Source organism: Schistocerca americana, chromosome 1, assembly GCF_021461395.2.
Source record: "Schistocerca americana isolate TAMUIC-IGC-003095 chromosome 1, iqSchAmer2.1, whole genome shotgun sequence".
Lineage (NCBI taxonomy): Eukaryota > Metazoa > Arthropoda > Insecta > Orthoptera > Acrididae > Schistocerca > Schistocerca americana.
This window is the reverse complement of record NC_060119.1, coordinates 139,141,632-139,157,405: the sequence shown is the minus strand read 5'-3', so window position 1 is coordinate 139,157,405 and position 15,774 is coordinate 139,141,632. Positions and strand designations below refer to the sequence as shown.

Genomic DNA, 15,774 nt, shown 5'->3' with positions numbered 1-15,774 from the left:
TTCTTGTCATTCATTGTGCAAACAATTATGGTTTTCATTGTTGCAGTTTGTTTCAAATTGACTCCCTTCCCCCCAATAGTGGTGATAATGCTTTTAAGACAATACAAATATACCCTTTTTGCATATCCTATTTTCATAATTTTCAGTTGCTTGCAAATGCATCAGGTCTCTCTGTCCTGTTGGTCACTAGTAGTACTTGCTGGAGTTGCACATACTGTCACTCAATACTCCATATTCATGTCTCTCTCTCTCTCTCTCTCTCTCTCTCTCTCTCTCTCTCTCTCTCTCTTGCTGTTTGTCTCCAGATCTATCTCTGTGTTAAAGTTTATCTTAATTTCTAAAGAAGAATGAAGTCGATCACAAAGGTAAAAAAGAAAGTTTTTGTAAAAGAATTGCAAACTTTTCCAATAAAAGTTTTCATATCTTAGTTTTACATGCGGTTATAAATTTATAACTCATAATTCAATCTAAAGGTCCCAATAAAAGTTTTCTCTATAATGGAAGTTTGGATGGAACATAAACAAGTATTTAAGGCCAGACCAACAGAAGGTAAAGTGCTGATGGGCGAATAGATGAAAAAAACTTAAAGATGTTTTCTAATTAGAGCAATAGCTATTGGTATTTTCCAAGTCAGAGATTTGCTCTTTACTTTTGTTACAGCACCTCCAGAACTCTATATTTTGTCATTTACATGCAGTAATGAAAAAGATGTGTATTACAGGCAAATAAAATATAAGGGAAAGTGCATATGATAAACAGAATTTGTCATACATTCATAGCAGTCTGTCAGTTTCCTGTATACACTCAAGCACTAGTGTGTGTATCACATATTGACTTTTGTAAAGTGTTTATTATTACCAACTATGTGAAAAATCCTGAAGCAACTTTGAAGAGAATGTCATTATCCGAGAGCTAGCTGCTGTCTTTAACTTCTTCCTAGAAAATAAGAGGACAGTCAGAATTTCATGCATAAAACAACACTGCATAAATTTAAGTAAGACATCCATTATTTGACAGGGAAATATGTTTCTTAAGCCATTGTAATATGAAATGATAGAAAGTAAATGAAAAAAAAGAAGAAATTCTGTACGGGTGATTCCACTATGAAAGATTGCTTTGTTCTTAACATTTGCATGAAGTTGAAACTACAGTCGTACCTTATTTCCCATAAGCTAAGCTATAATAAGTACCTTCTTGGACAACTGGAATATAAAATATTGTGAATTTCTTTACTATTTGTTTATCTTGTTCATATATAAGTCTGGTATACTTCCAATACAAATATTTGTGGGGTTGTAGTTTTTGTTATTTATTCACTGTTATGTACCTTCTAGCGGCTTCTGTAACTGGGGTCACTAATGCGTAGGTGGTGGTGTTCAACTCTGAGGAAAGCCCGCTCAAATCCTGGTGGTGGATGAAATTTTCACCACCAGTATTTGGTGGGCCAGAGGAGGAAAAGTGTTGGCATAAAGTTTCTGATTGCCAGTCTTCACACCAATGTTCTGGATTAAATTCCAAAACTCTCCACAGTGTCTCATGAAGTGGGGGCATGTGACACTGTTGGTGGTGATCCATCCATCGGATGGAGATGTTAAGCTCAGTGGCCCGCTTGGGGCTTTTTGAGAAGAGTAAACTATTTTCGGGCACCAGATTTCACCCTCTCACTTCCTTCACCCATAAAAACACTGTACAAGCACTTACTGCAATCATCTCCATGATGCAGGCACAAAATTGACACTACATAACAGGTCAGTGGAAGGCAAGGGCACACTGCCTCTGGTAGGACCTTGCCATGAGTGGCAATGTGGGATTCCTGCATCTTCACCCCCTATGCTCATTCCCAAAGTATGGGACTATTGTATTCTGTATGCATTCTAACTGCTGCTCACATTTGTGTTATAGAATGAAATATTCACTGTGCAGTGGAATATCCGCTGATAAGAAACTTTCTGATAGATTAAAACTGTGTGCCAACCTGAGACTCAGCTCAAGACCCTTGCCTTTTGTGGGCAAGCGCTCTACCAACTGAGCTACCCAAGCACGACTCATCCAGGAAGTCTCCATATCAGTGCACAGTCTAATGCAGAGCAGAAATTTCATTCTGGAAACAAGTTTATTATTGAATGATTGTCAGACAGCATTGTAATTACTTTAGTCTTATTCTCTTCTTTAAAAGCTAAGCATTGCATTTTTCTTCATAGGAGTTTCTTTTTCCCCTTTAGTAGGTAACTGGCAGCTAATCTAACTGAATGGGACAGACTGTTCGGTGCATTGCCAATAGGAAGAAGACTTCTGTTAACTATAGTCATATATTTGATTCCAATGCAGAAAGAAAATTGAATCCCGTAAACAACCCCCGAGTTATGGCTAAGCCATTTCTCTGCAATATCCTTTCTTCTAGGAGTGTTAGTCCTGCAAATTTTGCAGGAGAGCTTGTGTGAAGTTTGGAAGATGGGAGATGAGGTACTGGTGGACATAAAGCTCTGAGGACAGGTCATGAGTCATGCTTGGGTTGCTCAGTTGGTAGAGCACTTGCCCATGAGAGGCAAGGGTCCCTCTTTACTTTGGATAGCTGATGCCAGTAGGAACCAAAATTGCTAAAGTTGTATAGGCCGATATTGCACCATTTTTAAATTACGGTAACTTGGCGCAACACACTCTGATTGGCCATGGGATCCCTGTTGCTCTTCGTTGGTTGATGGGCAGCACTATGGTTGTCGATTCACACATACAAACGTCCCCCGCCCTGTCAGTGCCCCAACATAATACACACATGAATAGGAATGAATATATCAGCAATGCAACAGACCACCAAATCCTCTACATGAATAGGACTTGCTGTTTCTCTCCACCTCACATCAGAGGCATTCACATGTAAGTTTCACTTCGGAGCCCACACACATGACCTGCAATTTAGCCGTACAGTAAGCATGGCACCACAGTATTTGTTTGAAGAACAATGAGATATGGTTTTCGTTAATGGACTATCCGCCAGCCATGTGCATGAAGCATGACGGTTGTATGACGGATGGTACCCAGCAAGATGCCACCCATACCTGGAAATGTTTACAGTAATTCACCAGCAACTTGGCAAAACAGGCTCGCTAGTAGGATATCATGGTGATGCTGGAGGACCTCGAACACAACGTAATGCTGCATTTGAAGAGTCTGTTCTCAAGCACTTCGAAGGAGTACCTACGACAAGTACTCAAGCAGTTGGACATGACAGGGGGTTCACTCATCGGTTGGTCTGGGAGGTTTTGAGGGATTACGGCCAGTGTCCATTTAGTTTCACCCTGTCCAAGACCTAAATCCTGTGGCAGACTATGAACACAAGGTAGGGTTTTGCTGGTGGTTTCTGTCACATGTTGCATGAGATCCCGACTTGCCCGCCATTGTGTTGTTTACCAACGAGTGCACTTTCCATCAGGGTGGCCTTTACAACACAACATGTTCATTAATGGGCAAGGGGAAATCCTCACGTCACGTACGTCCATGGACATCAGGAATGATTTTGCTCAACATTTGGGCAGGCATTGTGGGTGACCATCTATTGGACCTGTCTGTCTACCTCCTCAACTTACCAGGGCAAATTACCTTCACTTTTTGCAAGAAACTGTAACCGGCTTGCTGGAAAGTGTTCCCCTGGACATATGGCTATGCCTGTGATTGCAGCACGATGGGGAACCTGCACTTAACATTCGTGTTGTGCGTGGATACTTAAATGAACTTTTTAACTGCTGGGTAATTGGCAGGGGTGCTCGTAGGACATGGCCCCCATGATCACCAGACCTCACACCACCGGACTTTTTCCTGTCGGGATTCTTCTAGGTTCTAGTTCACCTCCCAGATGTGAACCACCTAGAAATGAAGAGGAGTCAATGGTGTCAATGTGTCGTCAATCACATCAGAGCAATACCAGGAATCTTTGAAAGAATTCGGCAAAACACTGTTTGACATTACCAAGGTTTTGTCATGTCAGAGGGTCGCCAGTTTCAGCACCTGCTTTAAGTAAAAAATGCCCTAGCTACAAAAAAGGCCCTTTTCAGGGCCGACACAATTTGTAAAAGACTTTCTGTACATGGACTAACAGCTGTTGATGGGTTTGTCTCCAGTACATTGTCTTATCATGAAACTACAATGGATGTGTCGGGACCCCAGCAGATTTGCCCCCAGAGTTTAAGGCTGGTGCACTACCACTGAGTGTGCAGGCTGCCTTGGATACACTGTGATCTCTGGCAGGCAAAGCATTCACAGTCATGTGTTGACAGGGCACAATCGGAGTGTGAGGTGCCAAGTTTCCATTACACAACATTAGTAATTTTGATTCCTACTGGCATCAGCTATCAAGGGTTAAAATTTCGTGACACAATTTTTCTCCATATTCCAGCAATAAACTACACAAAAATTTGATATGCAGTTTGATCAAGCAATACATAGGAAATTTGTTTGTGTAAAGTAGAGAAATATATATAAGATTGATTATTTCCAGAGCTAATAATGCTGGTCTCATCTCAGGAAAATCACAGAATAAACCCTTAGTCAAGAATAATAACCAAAGCAGTTGTAACAGTTGTACTTTACTTCTTCTTGTCTTATTGTAGGCTATAGGACCTAGCCTTCCTCTGACCTCAGAATTGGTTTACTCAGTTACAAAATTATGCATGAAGATATATAATGAAAACTGCTGTTATTTTTGAAGTGACAACAAATTACAAAGGGACGGAAGAGAATGGCTTGCCAGTCCACGCCTTCATCTAAATGACAGCTAGAGACGGGTTCCTCTCAACCTGTGATCTAAGTAGTGAGCTGCCCCTCTGTTATAAGTTAATAAGTTATCCTCCTTCCATCCTTAACAAAAGATAGTTTTTTTTCTTCTTCAGATATCTGTCTTATAATCTTATAGTTTTCTGAAGTGAAATTTCCCTTGATGCAGTCACAAATGTTAGATTTTGGAACCAGCATGTTAGTCATCTGAGAATTAATAACTTTAAATAGGCTTAACTATAATTCACATATTACAACTAACATTGTTAACTTTAAAATATGTGGCAGCCCAGAAAATTTTCCTGATCTCCTGGGTCACCCAGCAGTGCAGCAAATAGCAGATGCACATGAAAGAACACCTGCCCAGATTCTCTTGAGGCACCTTGTGCAACAACACATAGTTGTCATACCAAAGAGTACCAGTCCAGAGCGAATAAAGCAGAACTTTAAGGTAAGCTGAAGATTTATGAAGAGTTTCCTAAATGTCATCATAATTTTTACATTTTTGTAGCAATGTACATTTCTGTCTTTGGGAAGAAGCCAGCAATCACCTTAAGGTATCATACTGTTCTTAGTCACTTCTAGAAGTTGGTAACGATTCTTACTTTATTATTGAATGATAGTTTGGTATTATTTTCAGTATTGTGTTTTTCTTTGTTGGAGTTCCTTTCCTTTTAACTGACAGCTAATATGATGAACAGGACTGACTATTCAGTGTACTGCTAATGGGAAGTTGGACTACAGTTAAAAAGAGTCATCTACTTGATTTCTTAGATTCACACCATAAAATGAATCTCATGGTAGCAAAAGCTGGTAATCTGCACCATTCATAGAATGAGATAAGCGTTTCATACACATAGGAAAGACATTGTGGCTCACAGATGGAGAACCTTAGAATTATCAAGTTACCTTTGCAAGTCAGGGCAGGCTGGCACGCATATAAGAATCTATGATAGATTGTAGTGGGAAGAGGGGCTAACTCAATAAAATGAAACAGTCTTGAATGCTAATTTATGTATATAAGTTTTTGAATGTTAGTAATGCTTAGTAGTATTTTGCTACTTTGATGCAGTGTTCCCCACTGCAGTCCTCCACACTCATGTTCTGTAGATGAAATTGATTGGGGACAAGCTCAAAATTGTGGCTTAAAACCATGCACTGGTCTATCAGAGATGTGTGCAGATGATTTACATCCTTTAGTGGTGTGTATGCATGACACCCCTCATTGCACACAGCGAGCAGTAGAAGGCCAGCCGTACACTAATGAGAGATTACAAAGTGTCATCTGTCACATAGCTGTGAGCAACATGTTGGGTTTAGTTGGTGGAGATGGTGATAATACTACATTGCCTCCCCTCCCCAAAATTGCACACTGTCATCGCAAATAGTGAGGATGTTCACAATAGGGGGGGGGAAGATGTTGGAGCTGTGCTACGGTGCTGCTGATAGGGTTGCCTGTGGAATATGGGAGATGTTGCCAACCAATCTGCAACCCGACATTCATTTTGAAAACTACCGAGAAGATCTGCCAAGAAACTTGAGGCAGGGCACCCATCCATTGGCACAGGTGGGTGCAGCATTGGTGCTGCCAAGGACATCAGAGGCTGGACAGCTGATGCAGATTTGATGTTCCTTACTGCTGTTACTGCAAATGGCAATGGGTGCAGTGGCAATGGCCGTGAAGGTGCGAAGAGGTTGACCTCCATGCAGAGCCATTGGGACACCATGCATCCGGGATCAGACAATAGCAAGGGCTGCTTGGAGCAGCAGGACAGGTTGCAGGCAGTACATACATAATCTTGGACAGTTTCCAGCCACTGGCTGGGTCTGTCGGGAACACAAGCCTCTCCATCGTGTTCTGTCTTTCCACCATTCCCCCTCTTCCACCTTCGTCCAGTTCTCTCCTCTTCTCGTCACACATTCCTTCACTCCCTTCACCCATCTATCTCTTGGTCTTCCTCTGGGCCTCTTCCCCTCCAGTTGCAGATCAAACATCCTCTTTGGAATTCTTCCCTCATCCATTCTCTTCATGTGTCCATACCACTGCAGTCTTGATTTTTCTATCCTGTCCTGTACTGGTTCCTCCTTTAGTCTTTCTCTCACATACACATTTCGCAATCTGTCTCGTCTTGTTACACCCAACCTGCTCCTCTGGAACTTCATTTCACTAGCCTGTATTCTACTTTTGTTGCTTTTGTGCATTACCCATGTCTCACTTCCGTATGCCAATATGGGGACAAAGTAGGTTCGGTATATAATTCCCTTGGACTTCTGTGGCACCTCCTTGCTCCAAATAAGCCCCCTAATGCATTTGTAGAACTGCCCTGCTTTTCTGCACCTTTCATTTATTTCCATTGCGTTTCCCCCCTTACTTTCAATCACGCTTCCCAGGTACTTGAAGTTCTCTACCACTTGTAGTTTTTCCCCTCCGCAAGTTATATCCACATTTGGCCTATTCGTCTTCCTTGTAGTGACAATTATTTCACTTTTCTTTGCAGAGAAATGCATTCCATATTGTGCTGCCATTGCCTCCCATGCATCTAACTGCTCTTGCACCTCCTTCTCGCAATTTCCCCATAACATCAGGTCATCGGCAAAAAGCACTGCTTTCATTTTATGATCTCCAATTGCATCTGACACTTGCTGTAGGATTTCATCCATAACAATAATAAACAATAAAGGCGAAAGTGCACTTCCCTGTCGCAGCCCATTTTCCAGCTTGAACCATGCAGTACGTTCCCTCCCCACTTTCACACAACTCTCACTTCCCTCATACATTTTTCTGACTTTTCGTGTTGTCTCTTCATCTATCCCTTTTGCGTTCAGCACATCCCAGAGCTTGTCCCTACAGATACTGTCATACGCCTTCTCAATATCTAAAAAGGCCATGATTAAGTCCTTCCCGTACTCAGAGTGCCTTTCCTGCAGTTGCCTTACCGCAAATATGAGGTCCGTTGTTGATCTTCCCGGTCTGAAACCGTACTGCTCCTCTTGCAGTCTACTTTCAATACTGCTTCTTATTCTCTTCCCCAGGATCTTTTCATAGATTTTTCCACAGTGGCATAGCAGGGTGATTCCTCTGTAGTTCTCACATCTCCTTTTATCCCCTTTCTTGAAGATCGGGACTATAATTCCTTTCTTCCAATCCTCAGGAATTCTGTTCTCCTTCCACACCACCCTCAGCACTCTGTATAGCCACTGGGTTCCTACTTCTACTGCTGCTCGTATCATATCCACTGTTACTTCGTCCCAACCTGGTGCCTTGCCCCCTTTCATCCTCTTTATGGCTTCTTCCACTTCATTCCAAGTTAGATCATCAATTTCCCCACTATTATCATCGTCTGCTGCCTTAGGCTCTCCATCACTGTTAGTTACCCGCTTGGCGGCATTCAACAGATCTTCAAAGTACTCCTTCCAAATCTTTTTGAGCTCATGCATTTCCTCCACAACTCTTCCATTATTATCCATGATCCTCAGGCACTCGCTTCTGTCGTTCCTCTTATTTCTTACCATGGTGTAAAGTACTTTTTTGTTCCCTTCACTGTCCTCTTCTAACATTCTTGTCCATTTTTCCATCCACTTCTTCTTCTCCGCCCTTACTATGGTCTGTGCCGCTTTCTTGCTTTCCTTATATTTTACCCTAGCTTCCTCTGTTCGGGTCTGGAACCATTCTCTGAAGGCTTTGTTCTTTCGAAGTACTGCCTCTTTACATATGTTGTTCCACCATGGGGTTTCCTTACTTCTCCTCTTTGTGCTAGTTCTTCCGCACACAGTCTCAGCTGCCTCAACTAGGGCCCTCTTAAAATCCCCCCATTCTTCTTCCACTGTTCTCTGATCTTCCTTTGGCAGCTTCTTCCTGATCAGTGTCTGGTACTGGGTCCTCCGTTCATCCTCTTTCAGCATCCATGTCTTCAACCTTTTCTCCTGTATATCTGTTGCCCTCCTATCTTTTTTCTCTCTCAGGGTGGCTACCAACTGCCGATGGTCACTGTCTAAGGCCTCAGATGGAATGACCTTAACATCTGTGAGGCTGCTCATCATCTGCCTATCCACTAGTACATAGTCTACTACTGAAGTTTGGGACCAGTCCCCACTGTACCAAGTTATTTTGTGACTACTTCTCTTCTTGTACCAGGAATTAGCGATCGTCAGCCCATTCCTCTTGCAGAATTCCAGCAACAATTTTCCTTCTCTATTTCGGTTCCCCCAGCCCTCTGGTCCCATTATCTCCTCGAATCCTTTCCTGTCTGTGCCAACATGTGCATTGAGATCCCCTATTATAATCTGATTACCTCCATTTAGCTGCTTTTGCATGTCATCTTCAAATTCCTCCTTCTCCTTTTTTGTACACCCCACCTGTGGGGCATATGCTTGGATGATTTCAATGTTTTTTCCTTTCACTCGTACTCTGGCTTTTATCATTCGATCATTGATACCTTCCACCTCCTCCTGCAGACCCTCTCTGACCACTATTGCCACTCCATTTCTTCCCCTCTCATTCCCTATCCAGTAGGGAATGCAGGCAGTGTGTCTGAAAAATGAAAAATGAAAATCTATAACAGGATCACAATAATCACAGAAATGAATTGGATTTTGTACCATTGACGGGTGCCAGGAATATCATGAGTGGTATAAGTGTGGCCAGATGTATGAGTGACAACGCCATATTCTCAGCTGTGAGGCTTTTTATTCACATGATAGAAAACTTTGTGTCCACTACTGCTGTTACTGCAAATGATGATGGGTGTGGTGACAGTGGCTGTAGAGTTGCGCAGATGTTGACCTCCATGGCAGAGCCATTGGAAGACTCATGCACCCATACCTAAGGCACCAGCAAGGGCTGCTCGGAGCAGCAGGCTAGGTTGCAGGCAGCATGTCTGAAAAAGGAAAATCTACAGCAGGATCACTATAATAATCATGGAAACAAAGTTGGTCTTTGTGCCATCAACAGGTGCCAACCATATCATGAAGGTATAATGAGCACAACCAGATGTCTGAGTGCCAGATTCCCAGTTGCGAAGTTTTTTTGCGTATACAAAAGAAAACTTTGTCTTTCGTATGGAACTTCATTATGAAGTTAGGATCTGAAACAGAATGGCAAGGGTGAAAGAGATGCAACAGAGTGCAGTGGTGATGGCTATGTAAGATTTATGCTGGCAAATTGTCATGAGCAAGCATAGGTGTTCAGAAACAACAACAAAGCATTTTCCCTCAAATGGAAAGCACAACATTTGTATGTCTGAGCCTTGAATGTGTGAACAGAATGTTTCGCTTCACCGTTTTATTGAAGAGACAATGGTGCCATTTGTATATCTCATATCCCATTTTGTTGGCAGAATTGTTAAAATTCTGATGATGACAATTGAGGACCATTTTCTGAAACAATTGTCTATGACAAACCTTCTAAGCAGAAGGAGGAAATGAGTACTTTGACAATGTTAGCACTGGCAGTTGAGTATATTGGTATGACAAAAAGAATTTGGTGTATATGTCGATGATAATGGACCTGAAAGTAGCAGCAAAATCAGTATTCATATGTTGCCAAGAACCATCTGGTCGAGACCCAAAACTTTTTCCAGTAAAATCCTTCTGCCTCTACTGAATGTGTCATTGCCAGGGCTTTGAACCCTACTCTTCCTGCTTTTAGTACAAAACTTAGCAAAATTTAACAAATACTTGTCACTTTGTCAAAAAAAAGTCTTTTGGTTCCCATATAAGACTAGTAGTTAAAAAAAATAAACTCTGCACAGTTTCTGCAGAGATTTGTCATAGAAAAGATTTAATTTATGTTTAGCAGTTCCAGCAAAGCCATGTTATCAACAAAATATCACACTTCTGGAGCTCTTTCCAATGAAGTTGGTGGTGGGGGTTTTGCCACTTTTAAGTCTGAATTTCTTTCCATCGCTACAAACTTTATATAATTAAAAGACCCATTCATTTCAATAGTTTTCTTCTATAGTCATTTGGCATACAGTGCTTTGTCTCATCTTAGTCCATTGGAATACAGCAAAGAACTTCCTTGGCCCACCTACAATTCAGTCACTGGCTGCTTGTCCTGCTTAACTTCATTACATTTTTATTGTGTAGATATAATTAAAACTTCCACACGCATCTGTTCCCTGTCCCATTGCTTCATGAGCAACCCTCAGTTTTGAATAGTTTTCCCATTAATGGTCTGTATTTCATTAGAAATTTTCTTTCTTTGTTTTTCCACTTTAAGGATCTAGAAACTTCCTCTAGGACTGCCAAGAATACTTTTAGTGATACAGAATACCCTTACCTAACTCCTCTTTCCATTTTAATTGATTCAATAGTAAGTTCTTGGTGAAACATTGTATATTGTAGCAATTAAACAAAACACCTTTTTAGGCTTCTTTCACAAAGTCTATTATTACTGTATGATCAAGGAATTGATCCCAAAGCAAAGATAAAAATGTTGACTTTTTAAAACTATCAGTTCGTGACTTAAATTATAAAAGTTATCTCCATTGACAGTTTTTACAAATTACTTACTACGGATTTGCAAAATTAATTAGGAGAGCATTTAAAAAATTCATTAGTACAGCATTTCCATTTTCAGTTTTTTAGTTTCCCTATGAATTCTAGTGGAAGTTATTGTATTGATATAGGCCTCTACATTATTCAGTATGCGAATATAAGTTGTATCATACCTTTTTTTCTCAAGGTCTGTTACTACAGATTGTGTTGGGACTGAGTGAATAGCTTTTTCAGGCAACATTTTGAATCTAGGCAAAATGGTAATTCCTACTCACTGCAACATTCTGTATAATTTCATTCATGACTTTCAAATGGTCAGCTGTGCTATTTTTATTCATGAAGCCAGCTTTATCTCTTCCCTACTGAAATTTAGTATTACAAAACTGGCTATCCACAGGCTGCATCAGTGCCTCTTTGTATGTCTGAGTATGTACACCCAAGCAACTTTGCATCTGCCTTGTAATATACTTTCGTGACCTCTGTTTATACTCATTTTTCACCTGATAGCATGTTTAATAGTGAAACATGGACAATAAAAAACAGTTTAGATAAAAAGAGAATAGAATCTTTCAAAATGTGGTGCTACAGAAGAGTGTTGAATATTATTGATCGATCACATAACTAATGAGGAGGAAGTACTAAATAGAATTGGAGAGGCAAGAAATTTGTGGCACACTTGACCAAAAGAAGGGATCATTTGATAGGACACATTCTGAGACACCAAGGAATCATCATTGTAGTGCTGGAAGGAAAAGTGAGAGGTAAAAATCGTAGAGGGAGACCAAGAGGTAAATACCAAGAGATAAGTACAGCAAGCAGATTCAGAAAGATGGAGTTTGCAGTAGTTATTTGGAGATGAAGAAGGCTTGCACAGGATAGAGCAGTGTGGAAAGCTGCATCAAACCAGTCTTTGGGCTGAAGATCACAACAACAAGAGTGATTTTTAAGCATTCAGAATCTGTAGGCTGTACACTCTCAGATCTGTCAAAATTATCATCGTAAAAATTGTAAGAATCTCTCCACATAAAATATATCAATTACTGTATACTGTATCCAGTCAATAATCCCGTTTATGAATGGAAAGCATTAATAAATTACCATACAACCACACGCAAATTAATTAAGTCAGTAGTCACCTTCTAAGAATTTATGTTACAATAATAATTACTTTTGATAAGTAGCAAGAGTAATATTGTCACATTATATATACAATCAAGTCCAAATCCAAAACCAGAGTCATCAATGAAGTACAACACCTGTTAGTGTTGAAAGCACATTTATTAAAAACACTGACATGTAGACAGAACAGAGCCGCCTCCTGAATGGAGAGTGGTGCTGTTTATACAAATATCAAATATTCCAGGATATGCAAGCACTGCAAGTACAAGAAATTTTGAGAATTTTCTAGAAATGAGAAATACTGAGTAACAATTATTTGCTGGTAATAAGATCTGAACTGGCTACCCGTAGCACACCATGTGGTGATGCCAACAAGTACTCCACTATACATGCAGCACAACACATGCCATTTCTCCCCTCTCCTGGAGAAATAGGAACCAACTACATCATACTAGATTTAGATCTTGTCAGTGGCCCTCTGTGTGACAGTGATGGAGGACCTTCATATTCAGTTTGCGTTGTCAAATCCTCTTCGCTATGATGAGCATTGATTATAACCCCTCCTATTGAAGCTTTGCAATCATTGAGTAGTCCTTCAATTTCCTTGAATGAGAAGCCCCTGGTATTGATCTGCACCTCAGGACTCCCCCACCCCCAATAGAAGGTAACATAGGAACAACATTTGTTCCTTTTTAGTATTGCAAACTCAGAAATAAAAAAGACCTTTCCTGGAACTTTTCTGAAAAAGGGAGTATTACAAAATTCTATATCATTAAGATTAAAATTTATTTTTTTTATTGGTTGATTTCACATGGAATGACACTTGGCAAAAGATGAAGGAGCTGCATCTACTTTCTTGAAACAAGTCTTTATCATATCTTTCTTGTCTTTTATCATGTGCAGTTTAAAACATGTGAAGAATAACTTTTATTATCTTATCACCTCCTTGCCCTTTCAGTACAAGTCCAACTCATTTGTTTCCCACAAGCTTTTTTTTTTTCATTGAGGTACCTGAGAGTAAATGCAGAGTGGAAAAACCTGATTTATCTAGATACCAAAAACCTTTTTTTTTTTTTCCAGAGAATGGAGAAAGCTGTGTAAACAAGATCCTTATTTATTCTTTTGTTAACTGTTGAGAATGATGGATATTTTCATGTAAAGTAACAATTTTGAAAAACTTAGATCCAATTACTTTACAATTTTTGAAAGTCATAAAAAGATTTTGTGATCTTGTTGAGTTGTGAAGTCCATAAAAGTTATTAGGCACTTATAATGCTGTTATAAAACTCTAGTGTTCATTCCTAAAAATTCAAAAATAAAGTGAATGTCCTTTTTCTTCATTTCACTCAAAGTTACTTCAGAAGGCGAGCATGCTTATTGCTCTTGATGGACAGTGATTCCTCAGTTCAGAATAAACTGCTTCTCCTTCTGAAGGATGTCACTATGGCTTTTCTTGTAATAAATGCCTCTTGTATCTTCTTTAGTGATTCAGTCATGAATCATGGCTAATAGCAAGCCTCTAAGTGTCTACGAATTGTTCTGTAGCACTGTCAAAGTCAGAAAAACTTTGTCCTACCCAGAGATTAGGTTTGAGATGGCCTGGCAGTATTTATGACATTTTTAATTGAAATGTGATCTGATGTCACATAAATTTATGTTAACCTCATTTGTTGGTGCATGCTTTGCTGCTTTCTTGTTACAGGTTTTTATTGAGTAGTGTAGGACTCCCCACAGACTCATAACTCATGATCCAGCTTCCTATTCCATTTGTCCTTCCCACTGCCTGTTAAACTGAAAGCTTGGACATCAGTTTCACTAAATACGAATCCAAGTTGAATATTAAACTGAAAGAACAAATCCACATTACAGTGAGACACAGATTTCAGATGGAGTCTTAAAGTATTGCTGTGGCATTTGATCTATTTGGTGTGCAGTTACCTCTGAACATAGTGGCGGCATGTTGGCATCACGAGTTTTGCTCAGATCATATAACTTTACATTGGTATTAGTGCACAGATTGCTGTGAAAGGAAAAATGATTAATTACCCAATTGTGGCACTAAGATCATTTACTTTTTCTGCTCTAGAGTGGTCAATACCTGCATTACAGTGTAAATTCTAATAGCTTAGTATTCAGGCTGTCGACTCACCATGATAAGCTACATGCTCCCATTTCCTTGACGCTTATTCTCTCTCATCAGTAAATAGTTTAGAGAATTATGTATATATCTAAAACGTAAAGAGAAGATAGATTGCTACTTAGCATAAAGATGACATGTTAAGTTGGATACAGGCACAGTGAAAAGACCCTTAGGCATTAGATTTCAGCCAAAGCATTTGTCAGAAAAGAAAGTGAAACACACACACATTCATTCACACAAGCCAGCAGACCTCATGCACATATGACTGCCACCTCCAGCACCTTGGGCCAGAATACAACAGTCATGTGGAATGGAAGAAGCAGTCTATTCTATGTGATAGTTACATTCTCGTCCAAGCTGCCAGAGATGACAGTCATATGTGCTTGACGTGTGCTTGCTTGCATGAATGAATGTGTGTGTGTGCTTCTCTTCCTTCTTCTTATGAAGGCTGTGGCCAAAAGCTAAAGGTAAGTATCTTTTAATTGTGCTTGTGTGCAACTTAATGTGTCATCTTTATGGTAAGTAGCAATCTGTCTTTTCCTTGCATTGTTGATATTCCAACCTGAAGTTTCTATTGTTCTACAGCCCCATATGGTGTATTCCTCTTGCCCACCATGATTGAAAGTTCTCGTATCACAAAAATATGTATCCTCATCCTGTCATTAGATCTTGGACTTAGTTGTGTAGTGCATCTTCATCAAGCCCAATGGAAATGGGTGTTGATTCAGCTACCATCATCTTCGTAACGCTGTGTTGTCCAGTGACAACTCTGCAACTTTTTCCAGTTTCTTTATTTGTTGTTGAAAGACATGGTCCTTGTTAAACAATTTGTCTTTTCTCACATCATTAATATCCATTATTTGCTTTAATTTTATGAAGCTGGATGCAGCTGCTTCCCTTTGTCTTTTGATATTAGAAACTCAATAGTTTAAATTTCTTCTCTGTTATTCTTATGACTGTAGGAAACACTCCGTTCACATCTTCTTGCTTGTTGTCAGCATCATTAAAATTTGTTTCCTCTGAACACTTTAATCACATGGTTCAGATATTCAAACTGTTCATTCAGTGCCTCAGACCTCTTGTTTAAATCATTGTTTAAGCTTTCAAATTTGTTATTCATGTTCTTGTACAAGTTATTAATCAAGGCAGCCAGTCCTGTTCTCCACATTGGACTGATATTTTCCCTGTTATGAACAAATCTGTTAGTTACATCTACATGAGCTGGTACCGTCATTGAAACTGATTCTGTC

The 15,774-nt window shown here is 39.9% G+C and overlaps 1 protein-coding gene across 2 annotated transcripts in view; it reads left to right on the top strand.

Moving 5' to 3' along the window:
• Positions 1-15,774, top strand: part of LOC124550909 (1,5-anhydro-D-fructose reductase-like) — a 73,562-nt gene that overhangs the window by 46,457 nt on the left and 11,331 nt on the right. For both annotated transcript variants that reach the window (XM_047125711.1, XM_047125703.1), the window contains exon 5: positions 5,056-5,218. In XM_047125711.1, the coding sequence (XP_046981667.1) occupies positions 5,056-5,218 (163 nt within the window). The remainder of the gene's footprint in view (positions 1-5,055; positions 5,219-15,774) is intronic.